This window comes from Staurois parvus, unplaced genomic scaffold (genome assembly GCF_062004578.1).
Source record: "Staurois parvus isolate SC_StPar_1 unplaced genomic scaffold, SC_StPar_1.0 ptg000659l, whole genome shotgun sequence".
Classification (NCBI taxonomy): Eukaryota; Metazoa; Chordata; class Amphibia; order Anura; family Ranidae; genus Staurois; species Staurois parvus.
In genome coordinates, this window is record NW_028318455.1 from 1041147 (window position 1) to 1065787 (window position 24641).

At 43.8% G+C, this 24641-nt stretch overlaps 1 protein-coding gene across 2 annotated transcripts in view; it reads left to right on the forward strand.

Moving 5' to 3' along the window:
* CACTIN (cactin, spliceosome C complex subunit) overlaps positions 1-24641 on the forward strand; it is a 201940-nt gene that overhangs the window by 54071 nt on the left and 123228 nt on the right. For both annotated transcript variants that reach the window (XM_089694313.1, XM_089694314.1), the window contains exon 3: positions 20133-20228. In XM_089694313.1, the coding sequence (XP_089550439.1) occupies positions 20133-20228 (96 nt within the window). The remainder of the gene's footprint in view (positions 1-20132; positions 20229-24641) is intronic.

Sequence of the window (24641 nt, forward strand, 5' to 3'; positions counted from 1 at the left end):
AGTCATTTCCGTTACACTCCCACTTAAAGAAGGTAGTTTTTTTCAGAATGGGCACATTAAGATTGGGTGTGTGTTCCTCCCAAAAGATTTTGAGCAACTTTTTTTTCGTCCTTTGTGAACATTGCTGTGTCTTGACTTAACAAGAATTTAACGTGCCCAGTGGAAAAGGCTCAGGTCTTTAAAGATCCAGTGGATAAGAAACTAGACACCTTGCAGCTGGCAGTAGCAGCCATTGGCAGGCACTGATGCAGGCTTAGGTGAGGATTTGCCTCGAGCCCTTTGTTTTTCAATTGATGCTTTGAAATATCTATTCAACAGCTCTCACACATGGGCCTTTCAGCTATTCACATGTGTAGAGTGCTTTGTATCAAGAGCTGGTCTTGCGTAATTGCCCTGCAAAAAGTTGACAGTCTTTCCTTCCACGGGGCAAAATTAGACTTTTATATTCAGAGGATTTCGGAAGGAAAGAGTTCTCTTCTTCTCTTGAGGCAAAAAGGGTAAGCGTCCAGCTCGTAACGGCAGTGACAACTCCATTGTCGGAAGCTGACTCTGCACAGGGATTTCACCAGTTGTAGTGCTCTTTCTTTAGTGGAAAGCCTCAGGGCCAATTTTGCTGAAAAAATTGGACCCTTGAACCAAGGGGCATCACCGCTTGTTCAGGTGTGGAGATTATGGCTGGAGTTTGCATAGGTATGGTTGAAGAAAATACTGCATGTGTGGGTTTGAGAGGTGGTGTCTCAGCATTGGAATTTCGGGAATTGCCGCCTTCATGTTTCAGGTGTTCAAATGTCTCTGCAAATCTCTGCTTTTTCATATTCTTCACCAGCTTTAATTACAGGGAGTAATCATGCCAGTTCTCGAGGTCGAATTATCTTGAGTATTTTATTAGAAAGTGTATTATTGGGAGTGCCCAGGTGACAGATGACTTCCCATGTGACTGGGAAGTCTTAAAGGTCTGGGAGAGCAGGAGGCTCCACGGATGAAGAGTAAGGGCTCTGATGGGTTTACACTCTGTGCTAAGCCTCTAATTTCAGGGGACCCAGAGACACCCCAGATATTTGCCAAGTCATAGAAGCCCCCCGAGTGCCTGGAAGTCTGGCTGGGACGCCATGGTTGGAGCCGTGGTGTAAGCAGAGACTGAAGGGCCAGTACGGCGAGGTGATGGTGAGTTGCCATGGGCAACAGTAGGACATTTAAGTTTCTGTTGATCTGATGCATGTTTGATAAATATACCGGAGCAGTGGAGGTGACAGAGGACTATACTGTGGGGTGTTCTCTGTGGTCGTTAGAACCATATAACTTATGTGGGCCCAAAAAGAATTGAATAGGGGCAGTGAAAATCACAGAAGGAAAAAGAGACTCTTCTAGGGGATGATAAATTTGTATTTTTCCAGAGAAACTACCGCCGGGATGCTCAGGTGATCATTTTTGTGACAACTACTGGAAGCCTGTGACTATAGAAAAGTAACAGGAGTAGTGAACAGTTATAAAGAGTAAATCAGCCTATATGTATGTGTGTATATATGTATGTATGTGTGTGTGTATATATATATATATATATATATATATATATATATATAGTTAGTGAAGAAAATAAGTATTTGATCCCCTGCTGATTTTAAATGTTTGCACACTCATAAAGAAATGATCAGTCTAAAAATCAAATGGTAGGTGTATTGTAACACTGAGAGACAGAATAGCAACTAAAAATTCAAAAGAACTGCATGTCCAACAAATTATGCACTGATTTGCATGTTCATGAGGGAAATGAGTATTTGATCTCCTTCACAAAATATGACTTAGTACTTGGTGGCAAATCCCTTGTTGGCAATCACAGAGGTCAGATGGTTCCTGTAGTTGGCCACCAGTTTGCACACATCTCAGGAGGGATTTTGGCCCACTCCTCTTGGCAGATCCTCTCCGTCATTAAGGTTTGATGGCTGACGTTTGGCAACTCGAACTTCCAGCTCCCTCCACAATTTCCACTCCGATTAAGGACTGGAGACTGGCTAGGCCAGTCCAGGACCTTAATGTGCTTTTTCTTGAGCCACTCTTGTTGCTTTGGCCATGTGTTTTGGGTCATTGTCATGCTGGAACACCCATCCATGACCCATTTTCAATGCCCATGCTGAGGGAAGAAGGTTCTCATCCCAAGATTTGATGGTACATTGCCCCATCCATCGTCCCTTTGATGTGGTGCAGTTGTCCTGTCCCCTTAGCAGAAAAACACCCCCAAAGCAGAAAGTTTCCACCACCATGTTTGACAGTTGGGATGGTGTTCTTGGGGTCATAGGCAGCATTCCTCCTCCTCCAAACACGATGAGTTGAGTTGATGCCAAAGAGCTCGATTTTGGTCTCATCTGACCACAACACTTTCAACCAGTCCTCCTCTGCATCATTCAGATGTTCAGTGGCAAACTTCAGATGGGCCTGGACATGTGCTTTCTTGAGCAGAGGGAGCTTGCGGGCACTGCAGGATTTCAATCCTTGTCGATGTAGTGTGTTACCAATTGTTTTCTTGGTGAATGTGGTCCCAGCTGCCTGGAGATCATTGACAAGATCCTCGCGTGTAGTTCTGGGATGATTCCTCACTGTTCTCATGATCATTGACACTCCACGAGGTGAGATCTTGCATGGCGCACCAGACCTAGGGAGACTGACAGTTGTTTTGTGTTTCTTCCATTTGCGAATGATTGCATCAACTGTTGTCACCTTCTCACCAAGCTGCTTGGCAAACGTTTTGTAGCGCAGTCCAGCCTTGTGTAGGTCTACAGTCTTGTCTCTGACATCCTTGGACAGCTCATTGATCTTTGACATGGTGGAGAGTTTGGAATCTGATTGATTGCTCCTGTGGACAGGTGTCTTTTATACAGGCAACAAAATGAGATTACCAGCACTCCCTTTAAGAGAGACTGCTTCTAATCCTGCTGAATGATAGGTGATCAAATACTTATTTCCCTCATAAACATGCAAATCAGGGCATAATTTGTTAGACATGCATTTCTTTTGATTTTTTTTGTTGCTATTCTGTCTCTCAGTGTTACAATACACCTACCATTCGATTTTTAGACTGATAATTTCTTTGTGAGTGGGCAAACATTCAAAATCAGCAGGGGATCAAATACTTATTCCTTCATTATATAGGATGCTTATAGGTATGGAAGGAGCTGATCCTCCCCTGTTCCTGGAAAAATGGGAAAAGGAACTTGGAACAAAATTGAATGAGCAACAAAAGAATAAAATATTTAAACGATCACACGAGGTAATGAATATGAGCACAGTTGAAATGAATTACAAATGTTTGGCGAGATGGTATATTATACAGTGTGGGGCACATAAGCAACAAGTAGATGTTTCACCGTTATGTTGGAGAGGTTGTGGGAATAAGGGAACAATAGAACATACAGGTGAAACTCGAAAAATTAGAATATTGTGCAAAAGTTCATTTATTTCAGTAATGCAACTTAAAAGGTGAAACTAATATATGAGATAGACTCATTACATGCAAAGTAAGATAGTTCAAGCCGTGATTTGTCATAATTGTGATGATTATGGCTTACAGCTCATGAAAACCCCAAATCCACAATCTCAGAAAATTAGAATATTGTGAAAAGGTGCAATATTCTAGGCTCAAAGTGTCCAACTCTAATCAGCTAATTAAGCCATATCACCTGCAAAGGGTTCCTGAGCCTTTAAATTGTCAGTCTGGTTCAGTAGGAATCACAATCATGGGAAAGACTCCTGACCTGAGAGTTGTGCAGAAAACTATCATTGACACCCTCCATAAGGAGGGAAAGCCTCAAAAGGTAATTGTAAAAGAAGCTGGATGTTCCCAAAGTGCTGTATCAAAGCACATTAATAGAAAGTTATGTGGAAGGGAAAAGTGTGGAAGAAAAAGGTGCACAAGCAGCAAGGATGGCCGCAGCCTTGAGAGGATTGTCAGGAAAAGGCTATTGGGATCTTTCACAAGGAGTGGACTGAGGCTGGACTCAGTGCATCAAGAGCCACCACACACAGACAGATCCTGGACATGGGCTTCAAATGTCGTATTCCTCTTGTCAAGCTGCTCCTGAACAACAAACAACGTCAGAAGCGTCTTACCTGGGCTAAAGAAAAACAGACCTGGTCTGTTGCTCAGTGGTCCAAAGTCCTCTTTTCTGATGAGAGCAACTTTTGCATCTCATTTGGAAACCAAGGACCCAGAGTATGGAGGAAGAATGGAGAGGCACACACTGCAAGAAGTCCAGTGTGAAGTTTCCACAGTCTGTGTTGATTTGGGGAGCCATGTCATCTGCTGGTGTTGGTCCACTGTACTTCATTAAGTCCAGGGTCAACGCAGCCGTCTACTAGAAGATTTTGTAGCACTTCATGCTTCCTTCCGCAGACGAGCTTTATGGGGATGCTGACTTCAATTTCCAGCAGGACTTGGCACCTGCGCACACTGTCAAATGCACCAAAACCTTGTTCAATGACCGTGGGATTACTGTGCTTGATTGGCCAGCAAACTCGCCTGACCTGAACCCCATAGAGAATCTATGGGGTATTGCCAAGAGAAAGATGAGAGACATAAGACTGAACAATACAGAAGAGCTGAAGGCCGCTATTGAAGCATCCTGGTCTTCCATAACAACTCAGCAGTGCCACAGGCTGATAGCTTCCATGCCATGCCGCATTGAGGCAGTAATTGCTGCAAAAGGGGCCCAAACCAAGTACTGAGTACATATGCATGCTTATACTTTTCAGAGGTCCAATATTGTTCTATGTACAATCCGTGTTTTATTGATTGCATGTAATATTCTAATTATCTGAGATTGTGGATTTGGGGTTTTCATGAGCTGTAATCCACAATCATCACAATTATGACAAATCACGGCTTGAACTATCTTGCTTTGCATGTAATGAGTCTATCTCCTATATTAGTTTCACCTTTTAAGTTGCATTACTGAAATAAATGAACTTTTGCACAATATTCTTATTTTACGAGTTTCACCTGTATGTGCCATTGTTCCCTTATTCCCACAACCTCTCCAACATAACGGTGAAACATCTACTTGTTGCTTATGTGTTGAGTTGAAAATATCTATAGGATGGAGGAGCTGTATCATATAGATTAGGATAGAATAGAGAAATTTAGGAAAATGTGGAGGAGTTGTTTTGGACTTTAAAAAGCCTAAAAAATATCTGGAACTGGTTGGAGTTTAGGGGGAAAAGTGTAGAGAGAGTGTGACAAAGTATTTGAAAGGGATGGTGGAGGTGGTAGGGAAGGGACATAGATATAGAAGTATGAAAGGAGATAGATATTAGGTAAGGGGATGTGGACAAGGGTAACTGGAGGGAGGGAAGGTGGGAGGAAGGGGAGGTATGGTATGAGGTGATGTAAAATGGAATTCATGTATGTATGAAGTTTTGTGTATAAGGTTGCTCCTTCTTTTTTTTTTTTTTTTTTTTTTTTTTTTTTATTTTGTACTAAAAAATTTCAATAAAAGATATAATAATAAAAAAAAAAGAAGAAACTTCACAGTTCCCAAGCCAGATGGCTGTGTGTGTGATTCTGGCCTGAACAAGTTACTGCACGTGAAGAGTTTTCGAATGGAGTCTGTATGAACTGTGGCTGCTGTTGTATAGTCAGATTTTCTAGAACCCAAGGACATAAAGTATGCTTATCTGTGTGTCCTGATATTTCCTCCTCCTCGGAAATTTCCTTGGTTTTCTATAAAAAAAAACATTATCAGTTTGTGGTGTTTGCCGTTCAGTGTGGCCACTGCCCCGTGGGTCTTTACAAAGATTCTGTCTCCGGTCTTGGGGCTCCTAAAGATCCAGGGGGTGTCCCTCCTTGCATACCTGGATGACCTGATCAGGGAACATTTGCTGCAGCTGCAACACAATGTGGACCTCATGGTTCAGACATTGGAGAGGGGTTTGGTTTGATTCACAACCGTCAGAAGTCAGTATTGCTTCCAACCCAGAGACTGGAATATTCAGGCCTGATCTGGGATACAGTTCAGGCAAGGGTTTTTCTTCCTCTAGAAAAAAGTGAGAGGGCGGATAGCTTCACTCATGGAAATGGGGAATCCCTCATTTCTTTTTTGTATGAGGATCCTGGGGATGATGTGGCCTTCTTCGAGGCAGTGTCTTTCGCTCAATTTCAATCCAGACCTCTGTAGCTGAATGTTCTGTCAGCTTGGGACAGTAGATCTCAGTTTTTGGACTCACGTGTCTGCATCCTGTTGTTCTATGGTCATTGCAGTGGTGGATGTTACTGAGGACATTGGAGACAGAGAAATGTTTCTTCCCATTTCTTGGAAAGTAGTCTCGACACATGCCAGTCTGTCAGGATGGGGAGGTGTGTTGGATCATCTTTCAGCACAGGGGACATGCTCCCCCCATGAAAGTTATTACCCATTAATGTGTTGGAGCTATGGGCAATTCACTTGGTGCTTGTGCATTGGACAGATCTATTACAGGGTCTTCCGGTAACAATCCAGTCTGACAATCCTACAACCGTTGCATCCATCAATCAACGAGGAAGCACCAGGAGTTGGGTGGCCCAAGAGGAGGTGGATCTCACCCTGTCCTGGACAAAAATTCATGTTCTCACCTCCTGCAGTATCTATTAACAGCTTGACTATTGAAGCCAGGGTCTTGATGGATAGGGGGTCAGACAGGAAGGTGTATTTACCGTAGGACATGGATTTATCATAGGGCATGGAAATCCTAAATAATCTAGTGTGAGGCTAGAAAGTTCCATTCCTTTAAGTATGTGGTAGGGCAAATATTTTCCTGCATTCAGTCTGGAGTAGACTTTAAGATGGCCCTGAGTACAATTAAGAGACAAATCTCGGCATTGGCTATGTATTGTCAGAGGCTTCGCATTCATTGGTATGAACATTCGTTCAAGATGTTACCCGTTATTCCCCTATTGCCTCCATGGGATCTCAATTTGGTTTTATCAGTCCTGCAAAGGGCTCATTTTAAACCTACTCTGATATTCCTCCCGACGCTTTTGAGCAGGAAAGTTGTTTTCCTGGTTGCGATTACCTTGGCAAGGAGGGTGTTGGAGCTGGCAGCTCTTTCCTGTAGAGCAGGGGTAGGTAATCTTTAAGAGGTAGAGATCTACCAATACCACATAAAAGACGGCAAAGATCACCAGGGTGCCGTGGCCTTCTAAATTTTTATTTTGTTGTTAACTAGCAAGCCACCAGTGGTCAGTAGTATGGAGAGGGGCCTTGGGGGGGGTCAGAAGGACACAGTATTGCAGTACTGGAGGGTGGTCAGGAGAGCATGGTACTGGATTGTCAGGAGGGCACGGTACTGGAGGTAAGGGGGTCAGGAGGTCATGGGGGGGCAGGAGGGGACACTACTGGGAGTAGGGAGGGTGCAAGTGTTTTTCTGATGCAGAGCTGTTCAGGAAAGCTGCTGTGGCACAGCGACCTGCTGTGGTGCACTGATCCCACAGGTCTTCCTTTCTCAGCACATGTCACAAACAAGCACATCCACTTGAATGAACTGGAGAGGAGGAGATCAGCTCACTCCACTCAGTGGGACGTGAGCCGGAACATGCTGCTAGCAAATCCTAGGGGGCAATGCCTCTGCCCCCTAGGATTTGCTAGCAGCATGTCACGGCTCACGCGTCTTTGCCTATGCTTCCTGGATTGAAAGCTCAGGTGACAAGACACTTCAGCTCATGCCTTCTCTGTGCTATTCACCAATCAGTGATGCGGGGGGAGGAGCACTTGCACGTTGGCAGGACAGGGATTTGTCTGCTGAGATTAGGCAGTCAGATTAAATGTTTGTCCTTCCAGAATGTTCTAGTAAGGGTCAATCAGCTACTAAGTTGACTATTTCACATTGGATTTGGCAGCTGATTGCTCAGGTCTTTGGCTTGAAAGGTAAGAATCCACCATTTTGTGTGATGGCTTACTCCACCAGGAGTGTAGGGGCTTCTTGTGTGAACTATCATCAGGCTTCAGAGAAACAGGTATACAAGGCTGCTACCTGGTTGTCTATTCACACCTTTACACACCTTTACAAGTTTTCGTAACTGTCACAGTGGATGCTGCGTGTGGTTGCAGTGTCTTAAGGGCTGTAGTGTAACTACTTTTGGGTCCGACGTCTGTGGCTATGATTCCCTCCCCTCGGGAGCAGTGCTTTGATACATCCCAGGTCGTCATGATTATTAAGCCTGCTGTGTGTCCTATGATGTACGAAAAAGAAAAATTGTTTTTGTACTTACCTGTAAAATCCATTTCTTGGACACAGAGGTCCCTCCCCTCTATTATTGTGGGTATTTCTTACTACAAAACTGAGGCTTCCGTAGGGGTGTGGGGTTATATAGAGTAAGACTTCCTGTCTTTGATTGCCAGTTGTCCATTCACCTGAAGGTGGCTCATAACCCAGGTGGTCATGATAATTATTCTCTTGTTCTGTGTCCCCTGATGTACCCCAGTTACCATAAGTACAAAAATCTTTTTTTTCCCCCTGTCTGCAACAGAGGTCTCCAAACTAGGGCCTGCGGGTCACATCTAGCCCATTGCATGATTTTATCTGGCATGCAGCTCAGGTCAGTGGTGTATCTTTTTTTTTTTTATCAAATTGCACAGGATAAAGATTCAGGTCTGCAGAGGCAGCCCATGGTATCTGCTTCTATGATGGGGACCCGGATGTAAGGGGGATACTGATTGGGACCCTAATGTAAGGGGGAATGCAATCAGAAAATCAATGAGAAAAATGATTTTTGTTTGTTTTCTTTTGCAGCCTGTGAATTTTTGTAAAATATGCAATGTGGCTGGCCCTTGTACTGAAGTTTGGAGACTTCTGGTCTACACTATGACTTACTTTATTGATAGCTGTGATTACAAGTTACCATTTGCAGAAGAACAATGTTATTGCTTAGTGTTGATTTTATTAATGACTGCTTTGTGAACCAAATAGCTATTCCTTGAAGTTCTGAGACAGTTAAACACTTGGATGCGGTAAGATACCCCTTTGTGAATTATTCCCCAAGTATGCAGTAAGTAGGGATGCAGCGATATATCAGCCGAAAATAGTGTTGTTGTCATTTTGCAGATAGGGAAAACGTTGCTGATTAATAGCCACCGAAAACCTGTGATTTAACCCATGATTTTGCCGTGATTTTATTACATTTAAGATGCATTCTTCATAGGTCATGTGACTCGTGGCTGTGAGATGCATCAGAATGCAACACGTGTTTTTGATGGGTTTTCAATGCATTTCAGGCCTGGTTCACATCGATGCAGTTGGCGTTTTATCCGTTTTTCAGTGCTTTTTGCAGTGCGTTTTGCGTGCTTGTTTTTGACACATTTAAAAAAAAAATTTTTTTTCCAACTTGTTGCTGGGCAGATTAAAAACACACCAAAAATGCAACACATGCATTATTGTTGCATTTTCAGTGCATTCCAGGCCTGTTTCACACCAATGCAATTTGTATTTTGTTGTTTGCAATGTGTTTTTGCATGCACATTTTTGATGCATTTTTTATGTGTTTGGCTGTTTTTTGTATGTTTGTTTTTTTTGGCTAGCTTGTTGCTGCGCAGATTAAAAATGCAAAACACAACATGAGTGCAATGTGTGCATTTTTAAACATTCCTCTTTGGCCTCCACGCAGCCAAACAAGCCTACTTTCTGACCCTCATCAAGGCCCTCTCCTCCAATCCTCGCCGACTCTTCTCCACCTTCAACTCTTTACTCTCGCCACCTCCACCTCCATCCAGCACCTCACTCATTGCCCTTGAGATTGCCAATCACTTCAAAAACAAGATTGACACAATTCGCAAGGACATCGCCGCAACTCACGCGCCCTCTCACACAGCTACCCCCTCATCCCCCCTCTCCCTCGACATAATCCGCAGGGACTTCGTCGCTGCTCAAACTCCCTCCAACACCGTTCCCCCTCACTTAGCTACCCCCTCATCACCCCTCTCCCACGGCCCCACCACTGCTCTGACCTCCACTTCCACCCCACCCTACATTCCTCATACTGAAGCCCCCCCAACACTTCACACCTTTGACCTTACTACCATCAAGGAAGTCTCCAAGATCCTCTCTGATGCCCACCTCACCACCTGCCCCCTCGACCCTATCCCCTCACAACTCCTACGACCTCCCTCCCCCTCCATCCTACGCTCCCTCACCCACATCTTTAATCTCTCCCTCTCCTCCGGCACTTTCCCCTCCCCTCTGAAACATGCACACATCACCCCCATACTTAAAAAGCCCTCCCTGGAACCCAATGACCCGAACAACCTCAGACCCATCTCCCTGCTCCCATTTACATCCAAACTTCTCGAGCGCCTAGTCTACACCCGCCTAAGCTCTCACCTCAACGACAACAACCTCCTTGATCCCCTACAGTCCGGCTTCCGTCCCCTATACTCCACCAAAAATGCCTTACTCAAACTCTCCAACGACCTGCTAACCGCCAAAGCTAATGGCCACTATTCAGTGCTCCTACTCCTTGACCTCTCTGCAGCCTTCGACACAGTCGACCACCCCCTCCTCCTCAAAAAAAACTACACTCCCTCGGCCTCAGAGATTCTGCTCTCTCCTGGCTCTCATCCTACCTGTCACAACGCTCTTTCAGTGTTACCTATAATGCTACCACCTCCCCCTCACTCCCCCTCTCTGTTGGGGTCCCTCAAGGCTCCGTCCTCGGGCCCCTTCTCTTCTCCATCTACACCTCCTCCCTTGGCCAACTCATACACTCTCACGGCTTCAACTACCACCTATATGCTGACGACACACAAATCTATCTCTCAACCCCCCACCTCACCACCTCCTGACACCTACTGAGCGACATATCTGACTGGATGTCGTTCCACTTCCTTAAACTGAACCTCTCCAAAACTGAGTTTCTTGTCTTCCCCCCAGCCCGGACACCACCCCCCATTGACTTCTCCATCACATCCAACAACGCCACCATCAAACCCGCCCCGCAGGCCAGAGTACTTGGTGTCATTCTGGACTCCAACCTATCCTTCCAGCCCCAAGTCCAATCTTTAACAAGCTCGTGCAGACTCCACCTCCGCAACATCGCCAAAATCCGCACGTTCCTAACCCCAGAAACCACTAAACAGCTCATCCACTCCCTCATCATATCACGACTCGACTACTGCAACTCCCTCCTCACTGGCCTGCCTCGCCACTGGCTATCCCCGCTTCAGTCGATCCAGAACACGGCTGCCAGACTCATTCACCTTTCCAACCGCTCCATCTCCGCCACCCCCCTCTGCCAATCCCTCCACTGGCTTCCGATTGCGCAACGGATCAAATTCAAAATCCTAACACTGATGTACAAAGCTGTCCACCACACTGCCCCGAACTACATCACTGACTTAATATCCAAGTGCCACCCAGCACGCACACTCCGCTCCTCACAAGACCTCCTCTCTAGTTCCCTGGTCTCCTCCTCCCATGCCCGCCTCCAGGACTTCTCCAGGGTGTCACCCATCCTCTGGAACTCCCTGCCCCAACCCATCAGATTATCACCTACTCTCCTCTCCTTTAGGTGCACCCTGACAACCCATCTCTTCAGGGAAGCCTACCCCACCCCCAGCTAACTTGCTGACCTCCTCCACTCTTCCTACCATTCCATCCCCCACAGCTATCTCCTCCTGTGCCACCATCCCCTCCCTCCTAGATTGTAAGCTCGAAAGAGCAGGGCCCTCAATCCCCTCATGTTTTGCATTGTATTGTTATTGTTCTGTCACATGTTCTGTCCCCCTTTTGTAATGTACAGCGCTGAGCGAACTATTGGCACTTTATAAATACTGTATAATAATAATAATAAAATATATATATATATATATATATATATATACATACACACACACAGAGAACAACAGCACAGCAAAGAGATAACAGAAAGGAATTTAGAGGGTTAAAGTACTTGCCAGTCAGCCTTGGTGTTAACAGCTTCAAGTTTCATAAGTCAAAAGGATTTCTTGTCTCTACTGTCAGTTTCGATGTTAAAACAGGAGACTTTTCTTTTCTCTCTCACACACACCACTCCAAACAGAACAGCCTTTTTCTAGGATCTCAGCAGGGTGTCTCCTTACAGCAGAGAGCCAATTGCCTCATTTGGGGAGGGGTGTTGGGGCGGAGACCCAAGATAGAACAAAAATCCCTCCTAGCTTATATTATGGCCCATGACTTTTCCTCAGGGCATTTAGCAGCCGTGCCACTAGTAGATTAATATGCAGACGCATCTGTGGAAAGGTTAGATATGAAAGATTCGTGTGAATGGTTCAGGAGATATCATTTTCTGCTTTTCTATATATGCCAGCTAAGGGATGTAACCTATCAGGAATCTTGTATCAAAGTGACCAATCGGAATATATGCCTGCTTTTTATGTAAGTCTCTCATATTCCAAGATATGAAATAGTAGGGGAAAATGGATGTTGAATGTGGTGTCTAGTTTATTACTTCTCTGGAATGTCTTTGAACTCAGTGAAGGGCTTGGTTTACACTTTTACGATATCCCAGATTGCACAACTAACAGACAGCTAGGTCCCAGCTCCGTTGGGGGTTCTATAGCTCAGAGCTCTCCTGCTGTGCTTTGGCTGCCTGTGACCTCTGTCATCGCTCAGCCCACATGTCACTCCACAGCGAGGGGGGGGGGGGTGATTGGAGGAGGCAGCCTGCTTTGGGAGTGAGAAATGGTACAACATGGAAAATTCTTAACAAAATGGAGGTTCGTATCCACCTCTGGGTGCACGATTGCTACAATGTCCTTTCTCCCTAAAATATTATATTTGTTTACAGTTCTACCCATACCAATGTTTGTATACATATTTCTGGGGCTCCATCCATCCTCGTATACCTCGCTCAACCATACACAAGCATAAAACATAAGCTCATGGGTGGCCTAGGCCTCCCAGATTTTACGAAGTATTACCAAGCAGCGCATCTTGCACAATTGCCTAAGTAACATGCGACTTATGAAATCCCTCAATGGGTTATTCTTGAATTGATCGACTGCGACCCCCTCTCAGTTGCTAATCTTTTATGGCTTTGGCCACCAGATCGCCGACCGCTTCATAACCCTATAACCTTTCATTATATTTCTCTCTGGGACAAACATTTTAGTTTATTCTCTTCAGTCACCGCATATTCCCCTATTCTCATAATTTCGGAACCTGGCCTTCTCCCCGGCTTGGTCCTCCCCACGATCCTTCAAACACTGGTCCTCGGCAACCTGCTCCATTTTGTGACCAGTAGAGGCTTCAAATCCTTCCCTACGTGAGTCGCACTCTATACCGTCATCAGGAATCTTTAGATACCTTCAGTTGCAACATTTTTATGCTCCACATGCCGTCCAATCCCGCTCAGCTCGCTCTTCTTTGAACGATCTTGTTATAGAGACCCGCATGCAGAGACAGTTTCGGATTATGACTGTGTTTATATATTTTAGAATATTCTGGTATATTAGGGAGATAGTTTTTAGGTTTTTTGTGGTATATATAATAAGATAAATACGTTTTTTGTGAACTCGGACCATGGGTATATTCACATGATTACTATATTTTATATGGGATTATCTCTTATTATAATATATATGCCTATATGATAATTTCTGAAGCAATAAAAAGTGTTATAGGATCCCTATGATTGTTACAGATCAATAATGTGTTCTCCTTTTTCTTTGATTTTTAGTGAGAAGATAGAGTAAATATAGATGGCCAGTTTTAATATATATGGTTAAAAAAAATTTTTTAATGTAATTTATATATATATATATATTTTTTTTTTTTATTAAATATTTAGTTCTGTGGTATTCTATGTATATGAGTGTAAGGTGTATATATATATATACATATACACTCTTACTTGGGGTTTGTCCTATATTAGATCTCTGTATTTTATACATTGATGGTATGTGTATCTTATTAATTTTTTCCTCTGGCCCTTTCGTTATAAGTAAGGAGATGGTTTTTTAATAAATGAAGTAGAATAATATGTAAGTTTTTAATGTTATTTAAATAAACAATTCAATGTATTTTTAAATTATTTTAGTGTATATTACCATGAAGGTATATATACCGTAGTAGAGATTCTATCTGGCTACTAAGGGAGAAGGTATGATTAGGTTATCCCCCATGAGTGGGGTTAGGTTCATGGGCTCCGGTAAAATGGCCGCCGGGAGCCCGCCCTTCAATTGGGAATGGTAATTTGACCATTCCCTATATAAACACATTATGGCACTGGGGGGCGGTACCCTGATGAAGCCACGACGCACGTGACGCAACGCGTCGGAACGCTATTCCCAGCCCAGAGACACATCACTTCCGGTCACGTGGGGACGGATGTCCGAGCACAGCGGCCATATTGGTTTCCCTATTTACATGTGAATGCACCCAGGGAATGAGGAGGATTGCATTTTTCATTAAGAAAACACATGTGAGTGGAAACAGCATGTTATATGGAGTGTCTTAAATAAACGGTATTACACTATGGGAAGCTCTGTTTGTGTCCTATATGACGTTTGAGAGGAGGTGAAGTGGAGGTCCTGTGATTCCTTACTGAGCTGCTTGGAAGCAAAGGATTACCTGGAGGAGAGTTATAGCCTTGTGGCCCTTTGTGGGTCGAGGTGGGGAGGTGAGCAGGCATTGCTGCCATTGGAGGATTTCTTTTTTTGAGCACTAGAAGTGAAGATCACTGAGTGTCGTTTTCACCTTATTGCATGGACTGTTTTTGTTCATCTGTGGACACTTTTTCATATTTAAAAACATCACTAGATATAGTGGATTATTTATTTAATAGCTCAATGTATGGTTTTTCACAAATTAATTATTAATCAGGTATATTTGATTGAGAATCACAATTTATGAATTTTATATTTTTTTAGGCTGTCACATATATTATAGAAAGCATCACCTATATATATATATATATATATATATATATATATATATATATATATATATATATATATATATATATAATTTTTTGAATATTAATGACACAGATTTTATTTTTGTATCACTTTCATTATTATTTTTTATCACGGATTTATTTAATTTATGAGGTATGTTTTTCCGTTTGATAATTTTTTTTGTGTATGTATAGATATCCCACAGATGGTTATACAGTTTCATTGGAGTATAGGGAACTTATATATAATATTTTTGGTTAATATTATATGCACTGTGTGTGTTTATAGGGATTCACTTTAGCGCTTCACTATTTTTGTGTTTGGGGCCTTATCTCTGCTGTTTATGATCTTCTTTCTATTCCTAAGTCCTCGCCAAGCCCTACTTATGTCGCTAGGTGGGAGAAAGATTTGGGACACCAGTTGAACCCTGCAGATTGGGGCCGCATCTGTTCGGCTACCAAGTCCTCTTCACAGAATGAAGTAGCTTCAGAGACTAACTAAGGAGTTGTGCGATGGCAGGAACTGCCCTGTTGCCCAAGCCTTTTGGGCCAAAGTTTTTCATATGTTATCCCTGCTTTTTGCAAAACCAATACCGCCAGACCCAACTGTAGCCCTTTTAAATTTGCACCCTCCCTCTATTTCCAAATCCCAATTCAAACTCCTCCTGCAAGTCACCACTGCAGCTAAACAGATTATGGCCAAATTGTGGAAGTCTCCATCTCTGTGTATTCTAGCAGTTAGGAACAAGGTTACACAAGCTATGATTCACGCCAAAGTGGAAGCCACCATTATAGATTCTGTTCCTAAGTTTCTGTCGACCTGGACCCCATGGATGGAACATTTCCACCCACTGAACTTTGATGATTATTTGCTCCTTCCTTGACATCTCCTAATCTCTCTCTGTGGTAATCCTATATGCCAAACCATACATTGATCTGGTCCCAAGATTGTCTATTCCTTTCTGGAAGTCACACGTCTTTTCTTTCTCTCCTCTATTCCTTCTCAGTCTCTCCTAATTTTCTCCCCTCTTTCCTACTCACTTTTGTCTCTCTCTCATTGCCTCACATGGAACCTCCATACCTTCCTTTGTGCCACTGTATCCCTTCATGTTTTTCCATGGTTCCTTGTAAAGTGTTTTTTATATGATATTCCCCCTTTTCTGTAGGACATGTTTTCTTGTACTCATTTATGCCTGTATATATAAATGGACTGTCCTATGCTTCTTTTTTGTCTCTCTGAAAATTGTTTGAACAAGAAAAAATAAGATGGGATCACTAAAATGAAAACTGGACACAACACTTATGTTGAGGGAGACCTGGATGTAGCAAACCACTTAAACAATTACTTTTGTTCACTCTTCTCAGAAATAAATTATAATAATAATAAGTTGGGAAATCATATTGGTTCTAGTAATAATGGTTCGTTTTTTGGCTTTACGGAGACAGAGGTAGCAGAGGAACTGCCTCGGTTAAAGATTTAATAAAGCAATGGGCATTGATGGTATTCATCTCAGAGTTCTAAGAGAACGTCGAAGTATAGTTGTTGGACCATTAACTGATCTTTTTAATCAATCTCTTCTAACAGGAGAAGTTCCCCATAACTGGCAGACAGCTAATATTGTACCTATCCACAAGAAGGGCAGCAAGGTAGAAGCTGGCAATTTTTGGCCAGTGAGTTCCGATTGTAGTCAAGTTAATGGAATCACTCCTGAAAAAAAGATCATTGATCACTAAAAAACACTTAATTTCCTGGTTCCACAGCAGCATGGCTTTACTGAGGACATGTCAGACTAATCTGATTGGATTTTTGACTGTATTACCAATGTTTTGGACCAGGGTGGTGCTGTGGACATAGCATATCTTGATTTCAGCAAGACATTTGATACACTTCAATATAATTATCTGATATAAAAGTTGTACAAGCTAGGACTTAGTCCTTGGGTGGTTCATTGGATATGCAGCTGGCTAAAGGATAGATACCAGAGTGTGGTTGTAAATGGGGTTCACTCGGAAAAGAGACCAGTCACTAGTGGTGTACCACAAGGCTCTGCACTAGGTCCTCTTCTATTTAATCTATATGTAAGTGATATAACTAAAGGTTTGTTGGGTTAGGTATGCCTTTTTTGCTGATGACACAAAGGTGTGCAATTGGGTTGATATCCCTGAAACATGGAACATGATTTGGCATTGCTGGGAGATTGGTGAAAAAAGTGGAAATTGCAGTTCATTGTTTCTAAATGTAAAATAATGCACCTAGGGAAAAAGAATCCCTTGAGAGAGTACAACCTTGGGGGTACATTGTTGGCTAGCACTTCAGAGGAAAAGGACTTGGGTGTTCTTATTTCAGATGATTGCAAAATGAGCAGCCAGTGTGGCCAGGCAGTGGGAAAAGCAAATAGAATTCTAGGATGCATCACTAGGGGGGTCAACAGTGGAAGGAAGGAGGTCCTGATTCCCCTATATAGATCTTTAGTTAGACCTCATTTAGAATACTGTGTTCAGTTCTAGAGACCTCACTTACAAAAAGATATTGATCAGTTAGAACAAGACCAGAGACAAGTAACAAAAATGTTGAATGGTCTGGGGGATAAAACATATCAAGTGTGACTTCAGGAACGTAACATGCACAGTCTGGATGAAAGAAGGGAAAGGGGAGACATGATTAAAACCTTTAAATACATTAAGGGGGTGAATAAGGATCAGGAGGGCAGTATTTTCAACATGAAACCAAACTCAAGAACACGGGTACATGACCTTAAACTAACTGGAGGAAAGTTTAAAACTATTATCAGAAAGTACTATTTTACTGAGAGTACCGCATTTTCTCCTAGATTTTAGAGGAGGAAAACAGGAAAAAAAATATTCTGAACCAATGGACTGCAGACATAGTACAGGAGATGACCAGAGACTGTGGCCACAGTACAGGAGATGACCGGAGACTGTGGCCACAGTACAGGAGATGACCGGAGACTGCGGCCACAGTACAGGAGATGACTGGAGACTGCGGACACAGTACAGGAGATGACTGGAGACTGCGACCACAGTACAGGAGATGGCCGGAGACTGCGGACCCAGTACAGGAGATGGCCGGAGACTGCGGACCCAGTACAAGAGATGACCGGAGACTGCGGACCCTGTACAGGAGATGACCGGAGACTGCGGACCCAGTACAGGAGATGACCGGAGACTGCGTTCATAGTACAGATAACCAGAGACTGCGGACATAGTACAGGAGATGACCGGAGACTGTGGACACAGCACAGGAGATGACCGGAGACTGCGGACACAGCACAGGAGATGACCGGAGACTGCGGACACAGCACAGGAGATGACCGGAGAGTGCGGACACAGCACAGGAGATGACCGGAGACTGCGGACCCAGTACAGGAGATGACCGGAGACTGCGGACCCAGTACAGGAGATGACCGGAGACTGCGGACCCAGTACAGGAGATGACCGGAGACTGCGGACCCAGTACAGGAGATGACCGGAGACTGCGGACCCAGTACAGGAGATGACCGGAGACTGCGTTCATAGTACAGATGACCAGAGACTGCGTTCATAGTACAGGAGATGACCAGAGACTGCGGACACAGTACAGGAGATGACCAGAGACTGCGGACTCAGCACAGGAGATGACCAGAGACTGCGGACACAGCACAGGAGATGACCAGATACTGCGGACACGGCACAGGAGATGACCAGATACTGCGGACACAGCACAGGAGATGACCGGAGACTGCGGACACAGCACAGGAGATAACCAGAGACTGCGAACACAGCACAGGAGATGACCAGAGACTGCGGACACAGCACAGGAGATGACCAGAGACTGCGGACACAGCACAGGAGATGACCAGAGACTGCGGACACAGCACAGGAGATGACCAGAGACTGCGGACACAGCACAGGAGATGACCAGAGACTGCGGACACAGCACAGGAGATGACCAGAGACTGCGGACACAGCACAGGAGATGACCAGAAACTGCAGACCTTTGGGTAGCGGGGGGGGGGGGAACGGGTACCCACATTTGACCATTTGACTTCTCGCGCATGTGCAGTGGGCACCTGGCTGTGAAGCGGCAAGCTGTCACAGCCGGGTACCCATGCTGGGGAGAGAAGACTGAGAGCTGGTAGGACTGCTGGAGGTCTGCAGAGAAGAGCCGAGCGGCTGGCCCGGTATTCTAACACGGGGGGAATACCAGGCCGGCCGCTCCATATTCGCTCCATAAGACACAGACATTTTCCCCCATTTTTCAAAATACGGTAGTTGATGCATGAAATTAACTTCCAGCAGAGGTCGTGAGCCAGTCAACAGTAAATGGCTTTAAACATGCTTGGGACAAGCATAGGTCTATATTCATACAAAAAAGTGAACAAAAAACACAAATACAACTTCCCCCCCCCCCCCCCAACCCAAATAAAAAACAAAACAAAAAAGAAACAAAAAAATAAACAAAAAACGGGACTTGATGCACCAGTCTTATTCTGCCGACACTTTTCTATGTTTGTAGCATCAACTGCATACAGTATACAACGCTGTGTTTTCGCAGCAGTATGGGGACTTCTGTCCCATTCCCAGAACTAAATCGATTTGGGTTATGCTCGGCTCAGCTAATCACAGGAAGTCTTATATTTTAATGAATACAAGGCTTTCTCTGATTGGCTGGGCCCAAACAAACTATTTAAAATAAAAATTTAGGCTTTATCTGTATCAGATGGTTACCTTTTGTGCTATAATCTAACAGATTCCTTACTCTTGTACTTGCACCTTAAAATCTTTCCTAGGAAAAATATCAGGGCTGCCATTGCCGATCTTCGTTTTCTATGGCACTGGTTTTAGCACTTTTAACTAACTTGGAGCAAAGTATGCAGATCGGGAAAGTTACAGAAGTCAAAACTCCTTATCTGCATTTTTATTCTGGTTCTATGACTAAAATTATGGAAGTCAGAGTCACTGTTATAGCCAGGCAACTGGCATTTTCAGAAGATGAACAGCTATGGCAGCTTCCATGTTTCTTTTGTGACAGGGGTCTGTTAGTCTATCATTCTGTTATTAGAACCATTATCAAATGCTTTTACAAAATCCTGATACTGTGCATTACATCTGTAGCATTTCTAACATCATTATTTGAACTCTAATGTTTAGACATAAACTATAATTAAAAGCATGGCTTTATGTAAACTTTAAAGGCATAGAAACGTCAAGCAATTGTATTAAACTTTAACATATTTTACAGGCACTGGAAAAAAAGGGAATTGGTCATCTTGCAGAAAAAGATTTGAAAGAGAGGAATAAGCGGATCCAAGAAGACAATCGCTTAGAGTTGCAGAAAGTGAGTGACAATCCAAATCCATGTACTAGGAAAAATGGTGGCTGCAGGAATACGAATGCCTGTTTTTTTTTTTTTATTTATTTTGGATTGTGTTTAAAGTATAACTACAGGAAAAAAGTTTTTTTCGTTTTTGGATAAAGTGGAGAAGGATTAAAACCCCTGTCAGGTTCTGTTGCTGTCTGTGCCCCCGTAAGGAGATTAACACTCTGTCCTGTTTACCATTATTGAAATTGAAAGTAAAGAACTAATTTTGGGTTGCCCCCAGTAAAGTATTAGAGGAGTTCTGGGGGTCCCCACATTAGTGCAGGGATTTCCTCTCACTTCCTGTTTGACTATGGGACAGGAAGGGAAATCTTCGAAGTACGACACGGTGAAAAAAAATCTGATGGGTTAAAACCCTTCTTACTTCATCCAAAATAAAAAGGGAAAAAAAAGTATTGCCTATAATTCTACTTTAACCACTTGCCCTCCCGAGGATTTACCCCCCCTTAATGACCAGGCCTCTTTTTGCTATTCAGCGCTGCACTATTTAATTTGATAATTGCGCGGTCATGCAATGCTGTACCCAAACTAAATTTACAACCCTTTTTTTCACAAAATCGAGCTTTCTTTCGGTGGTATTTGATCGCCTGTACGCTTTTTATTTTTCGAGCTATAAACAAACAAAGCCCGAACATTTTGAAGACAAACAATATTTTTTACTTTCGGCTATAAAAAATATATAGTAAACTCAAACTTAGTCATAAATTTAGGCCAAAATGTATTCTGCTACATGTTTTTGGTAAAAAAAATCCCAATAAGTGTATATTGATTGCTTTGTGTGAAAGTTATAGCGTCTACAAACTATGATATAAATACTGCAATTTACACCATTTGTTTGCTATACAGCGCCGCACTAGTTTAACTGACAATTGAGCGGTCATACAATATGGTACTTAAATGAAATTTACGTCCTTTTTTCCACACAAATAGAACTTTATTTTGGTGGTATTTGACCATCTGTTTGCTTTTTATTTTTGGCGCTATAAACAAAGCTTTGAAAATTTTTTATAAAAAACAATATTTTCTCCTTTCTGTCATAAAAAATAGCCAAAAACCTCAAATTTCGTCATAAACTGAGGCCAAAATGTATTCTCAAATTTCGTCATAAACTGAGGCCAAAATGTATTCTGCTACATGTTTTTGGTTAAAAAAAAATCCAAAAAAGTGTATATTGATTGCATTGTGTGAAAGTTAAAGCATCTACAAACTATGGTATAGAATATGGAATTTAAACAGCTTTTACTTTATGATTGCCCATCACATTTCTTGAGGTGCTAAAATACCAGGACAGTACCAATACCCCCAAATGACCCCTTTTTGGAAAGTAGATACCCTAAGCTAAATGCTTAGAGCAGTGGTTCTCAACCTTTCTAATGCCTCGACCCCTTAATACAGTTCCTCATGTTGTGGTGACCCCCAACCATAAAATTATTTTCGTTGCTACTTCATAACTGTAATTTTGCAGTGGGAGGAATAGTGCCTCATCATTGGTGTCAGTGGGAGGAATAGTGCCCTATCATTGGTATCAGTGGGAGGAATAGTGCCACGTCATTGGTGTCAGTGGGAGGAATAGTGTCCCATCATTGATATCAGTGGGAGGAATAGTGCCCCATCACTGATGTCAATGGGAGGAATAGTGCCCCATCATTGGTATCAGTGGTAGGAATAGTGCCCCCATCATTGGTGTCAGTGGTAGGAATAGTGCCCCATCATTGGTGCCAGTGGTGGGAATAGTGCCCCATCATAGGTGTCAGTGGGGGGAATAGTGCCCCATCATTGGTGTCAGTGGGAGGAATAGTGCCCCATCATTGGTGTCAGTGGGGGGAGGAATAGTGCCCCATCGTTGGTGTCAGTGGGGGGAGGAATAGTGCCCCATCGTTGGTGTCAATGGGAGGAATAGTGCCCCATCATTGGTGTCAGTGGGAGGAATAGTGCCCCATCACTGGTGTCAGTGGGAGGAATAGTGCCCCATCATTGGTGTCAGTGGGGGGAATACGGCCCCATTATTGGTGTCAGTGGGAGGAATAGTGCCCCATCATTGGTGTCAGTGGGAGGAATAGTGCCCCATCATTGGTATCAGTGGGAGGAATAGTGCCCCCATCATTGGTGTCAGTGGGAGGAATAGTGCCCCATCGTTGGCGTCAGGGGGAGCAATAGTGCCCCAACATTGGTGTCAGAGGGAAGTATAGTGCCCCATCGTTGGTGTCAGTGGGAGGAATAGTGCCCCATCGTTGGTGTCAGTGGGAGGCATAGTGCCCCATCGTTGGTGTCAGTGGGAGGAATAGTGCCCCATCGTTGGTGTCAGTGGGAGGAATAGTGCCCCATCGTTGGTGTCAGTGGGAGGCATAGTGCCCCATCGTTGGTGTCAGTGGGAGGAATAGTGCCCCATCGTTGGTGTCAGTGGGGGGAGGAATAGTGCCCCATCGTTGGTGTCAGTGGGGGGAGGAATAGTGCCCCATCGTTGGTGTCAATGGGAGGAATAGTGCCCCATCATAGGTGTCAGTGGGGGGAATAGTGCCCCATCATTGGTGTCAGTGGGAGGAATAGTGCCCCATCGTTGGCATCAGGGGGAGCAATAGTGCCCCAACATTGGTGTCAGTGGGAGGAATAGTGCCCCATCGTTGGTATCAGAGGGAAGTATAGTGCCCCATCGTTGGTGTCAGTGGGAGGAATAGTGCCCCATCGTTGGTGTCAGTGGGAGGAATAGTGCCCCATCGTTGGTGTCAGTGGGAGGAATAGTGCCCCATCGTTGGTGTCAGTGGGGGGAGGAATAGTGCCCCATCATTGGTAATAGTGACACCAATGATTGGGCACTATTCCTCCCACTGACACCAATGATACTTACCTTGCTGACCCCTGCTCCAGCCTGGGCTCGCTCGCTCCCTCCCTCTCCCATGGTACAAACACTTACCGGTCAGATGGCTTCCTTCTCCGGCTTCTTTCCTCCTCTTCACTCGCTCGTGCTTCGCGGTGCCGCTCGGCTCCTCATTTCCAAGCTCCACCTCCTCGCCGGTGATTGGCCGCCTGTGTGCCTCTCTTGAGCTACAGTTCCGGCTGCCAATCACCGACGAGGAAGGATTGATCCCGGGGGTGTGTCCAGATGACAGGGACGGCATGTCATCCCGCCCACACCTGCAGACGGATCAAGGAGCGGTGTCTCGGTTCCTAAGGCCATCGGAAATATGTGTTTTCCGATGGTCTTAGGCGACCCCTGGGAAAGTGTCGTTCGACCCCCAAAGGGGTCGCGACCCCCAGGTTGAGAACCGCTGGCTTAGAGGCATATTAAGTCCATGGAAGATTTATTTTTTTTCCCACAAGTTTTTGGAAAATTACAAACTTTTTTTTTTTTTTTTTACACAAAGTTGTCATTTAAATTATATTTTTCTTGCACAGGCCATGGGTATATGTGGAATTACACCCCAAAATACATTCTGCTACTTCTACCGAGTATGGGGATACCACATGTGTGAGACTTTTTGGGAGCATAGCCACATACGGGAGTGTGAAATCCAATGACCACTTCCTCATTTCACATCCTCACTACCTATGACAGTTTCGGAGACCCTGAAATGCCAGTATAGCACCCCCCCCCCCCCCAAAATGACCCCTTTCTGGAAAGTAGACACCTCAAAAAGAGGCATGGGGAGTATTTTGCAGAGCTCATTTTTTCTCACAAGGTTTTGAAATATATATATATATATATATATATATATATATATATATGTATATATATATATATATAAAAAAATGTTTTTGTTTTCTTTCGTCATTTTCCATAAACGTGTGGCAACAAACGAGATCTGAAAAATAATCACCATGCTTCTCATCAAATTCCTTTGGGGTGTCTACTTTCCAAAGAGGGGTCATTTGAGGGGGGGAGGGCTTTTTGCTATCCTGGCATTTCAGGGCCTCCGAAACTGTGATAGGAAGTGTAAGGAAGTAAGTAAGCCCTTTTAAAGCCTGAAGGTGCTTATTGGATTTTGGGGTCATATACTTGGCTAAACTGCCAAAACGTCTCTCACATGTGGTACCCCCATACTCTGGAGAAGTAGCAGAATGTATTTTGGGGAGTAATTCCACATATAATCGTGGCATGTGTGAGGAGAAATCATTTAAGTGACAATTTTGTGCAAAAAAAAAAAAAAACAAATTGTAATTTTTCCACAAACTTGTAGTAAAAAAATAAATTCTTCTATTGCCCCAACATGCCTCTCAGCAAATAGTTTGGGGTGTCTACTGTCCAAAAAGTGGTCGTTTTGGGGGGTGGGGGCATTTCTAACCACCTGTAGACCAAGCCTTTTCTGTTTTCTGACACTTTTTGTTCACATGAAAAAAATCAGTATTTTTTTTGCTAGGAAATTACTTTGAACC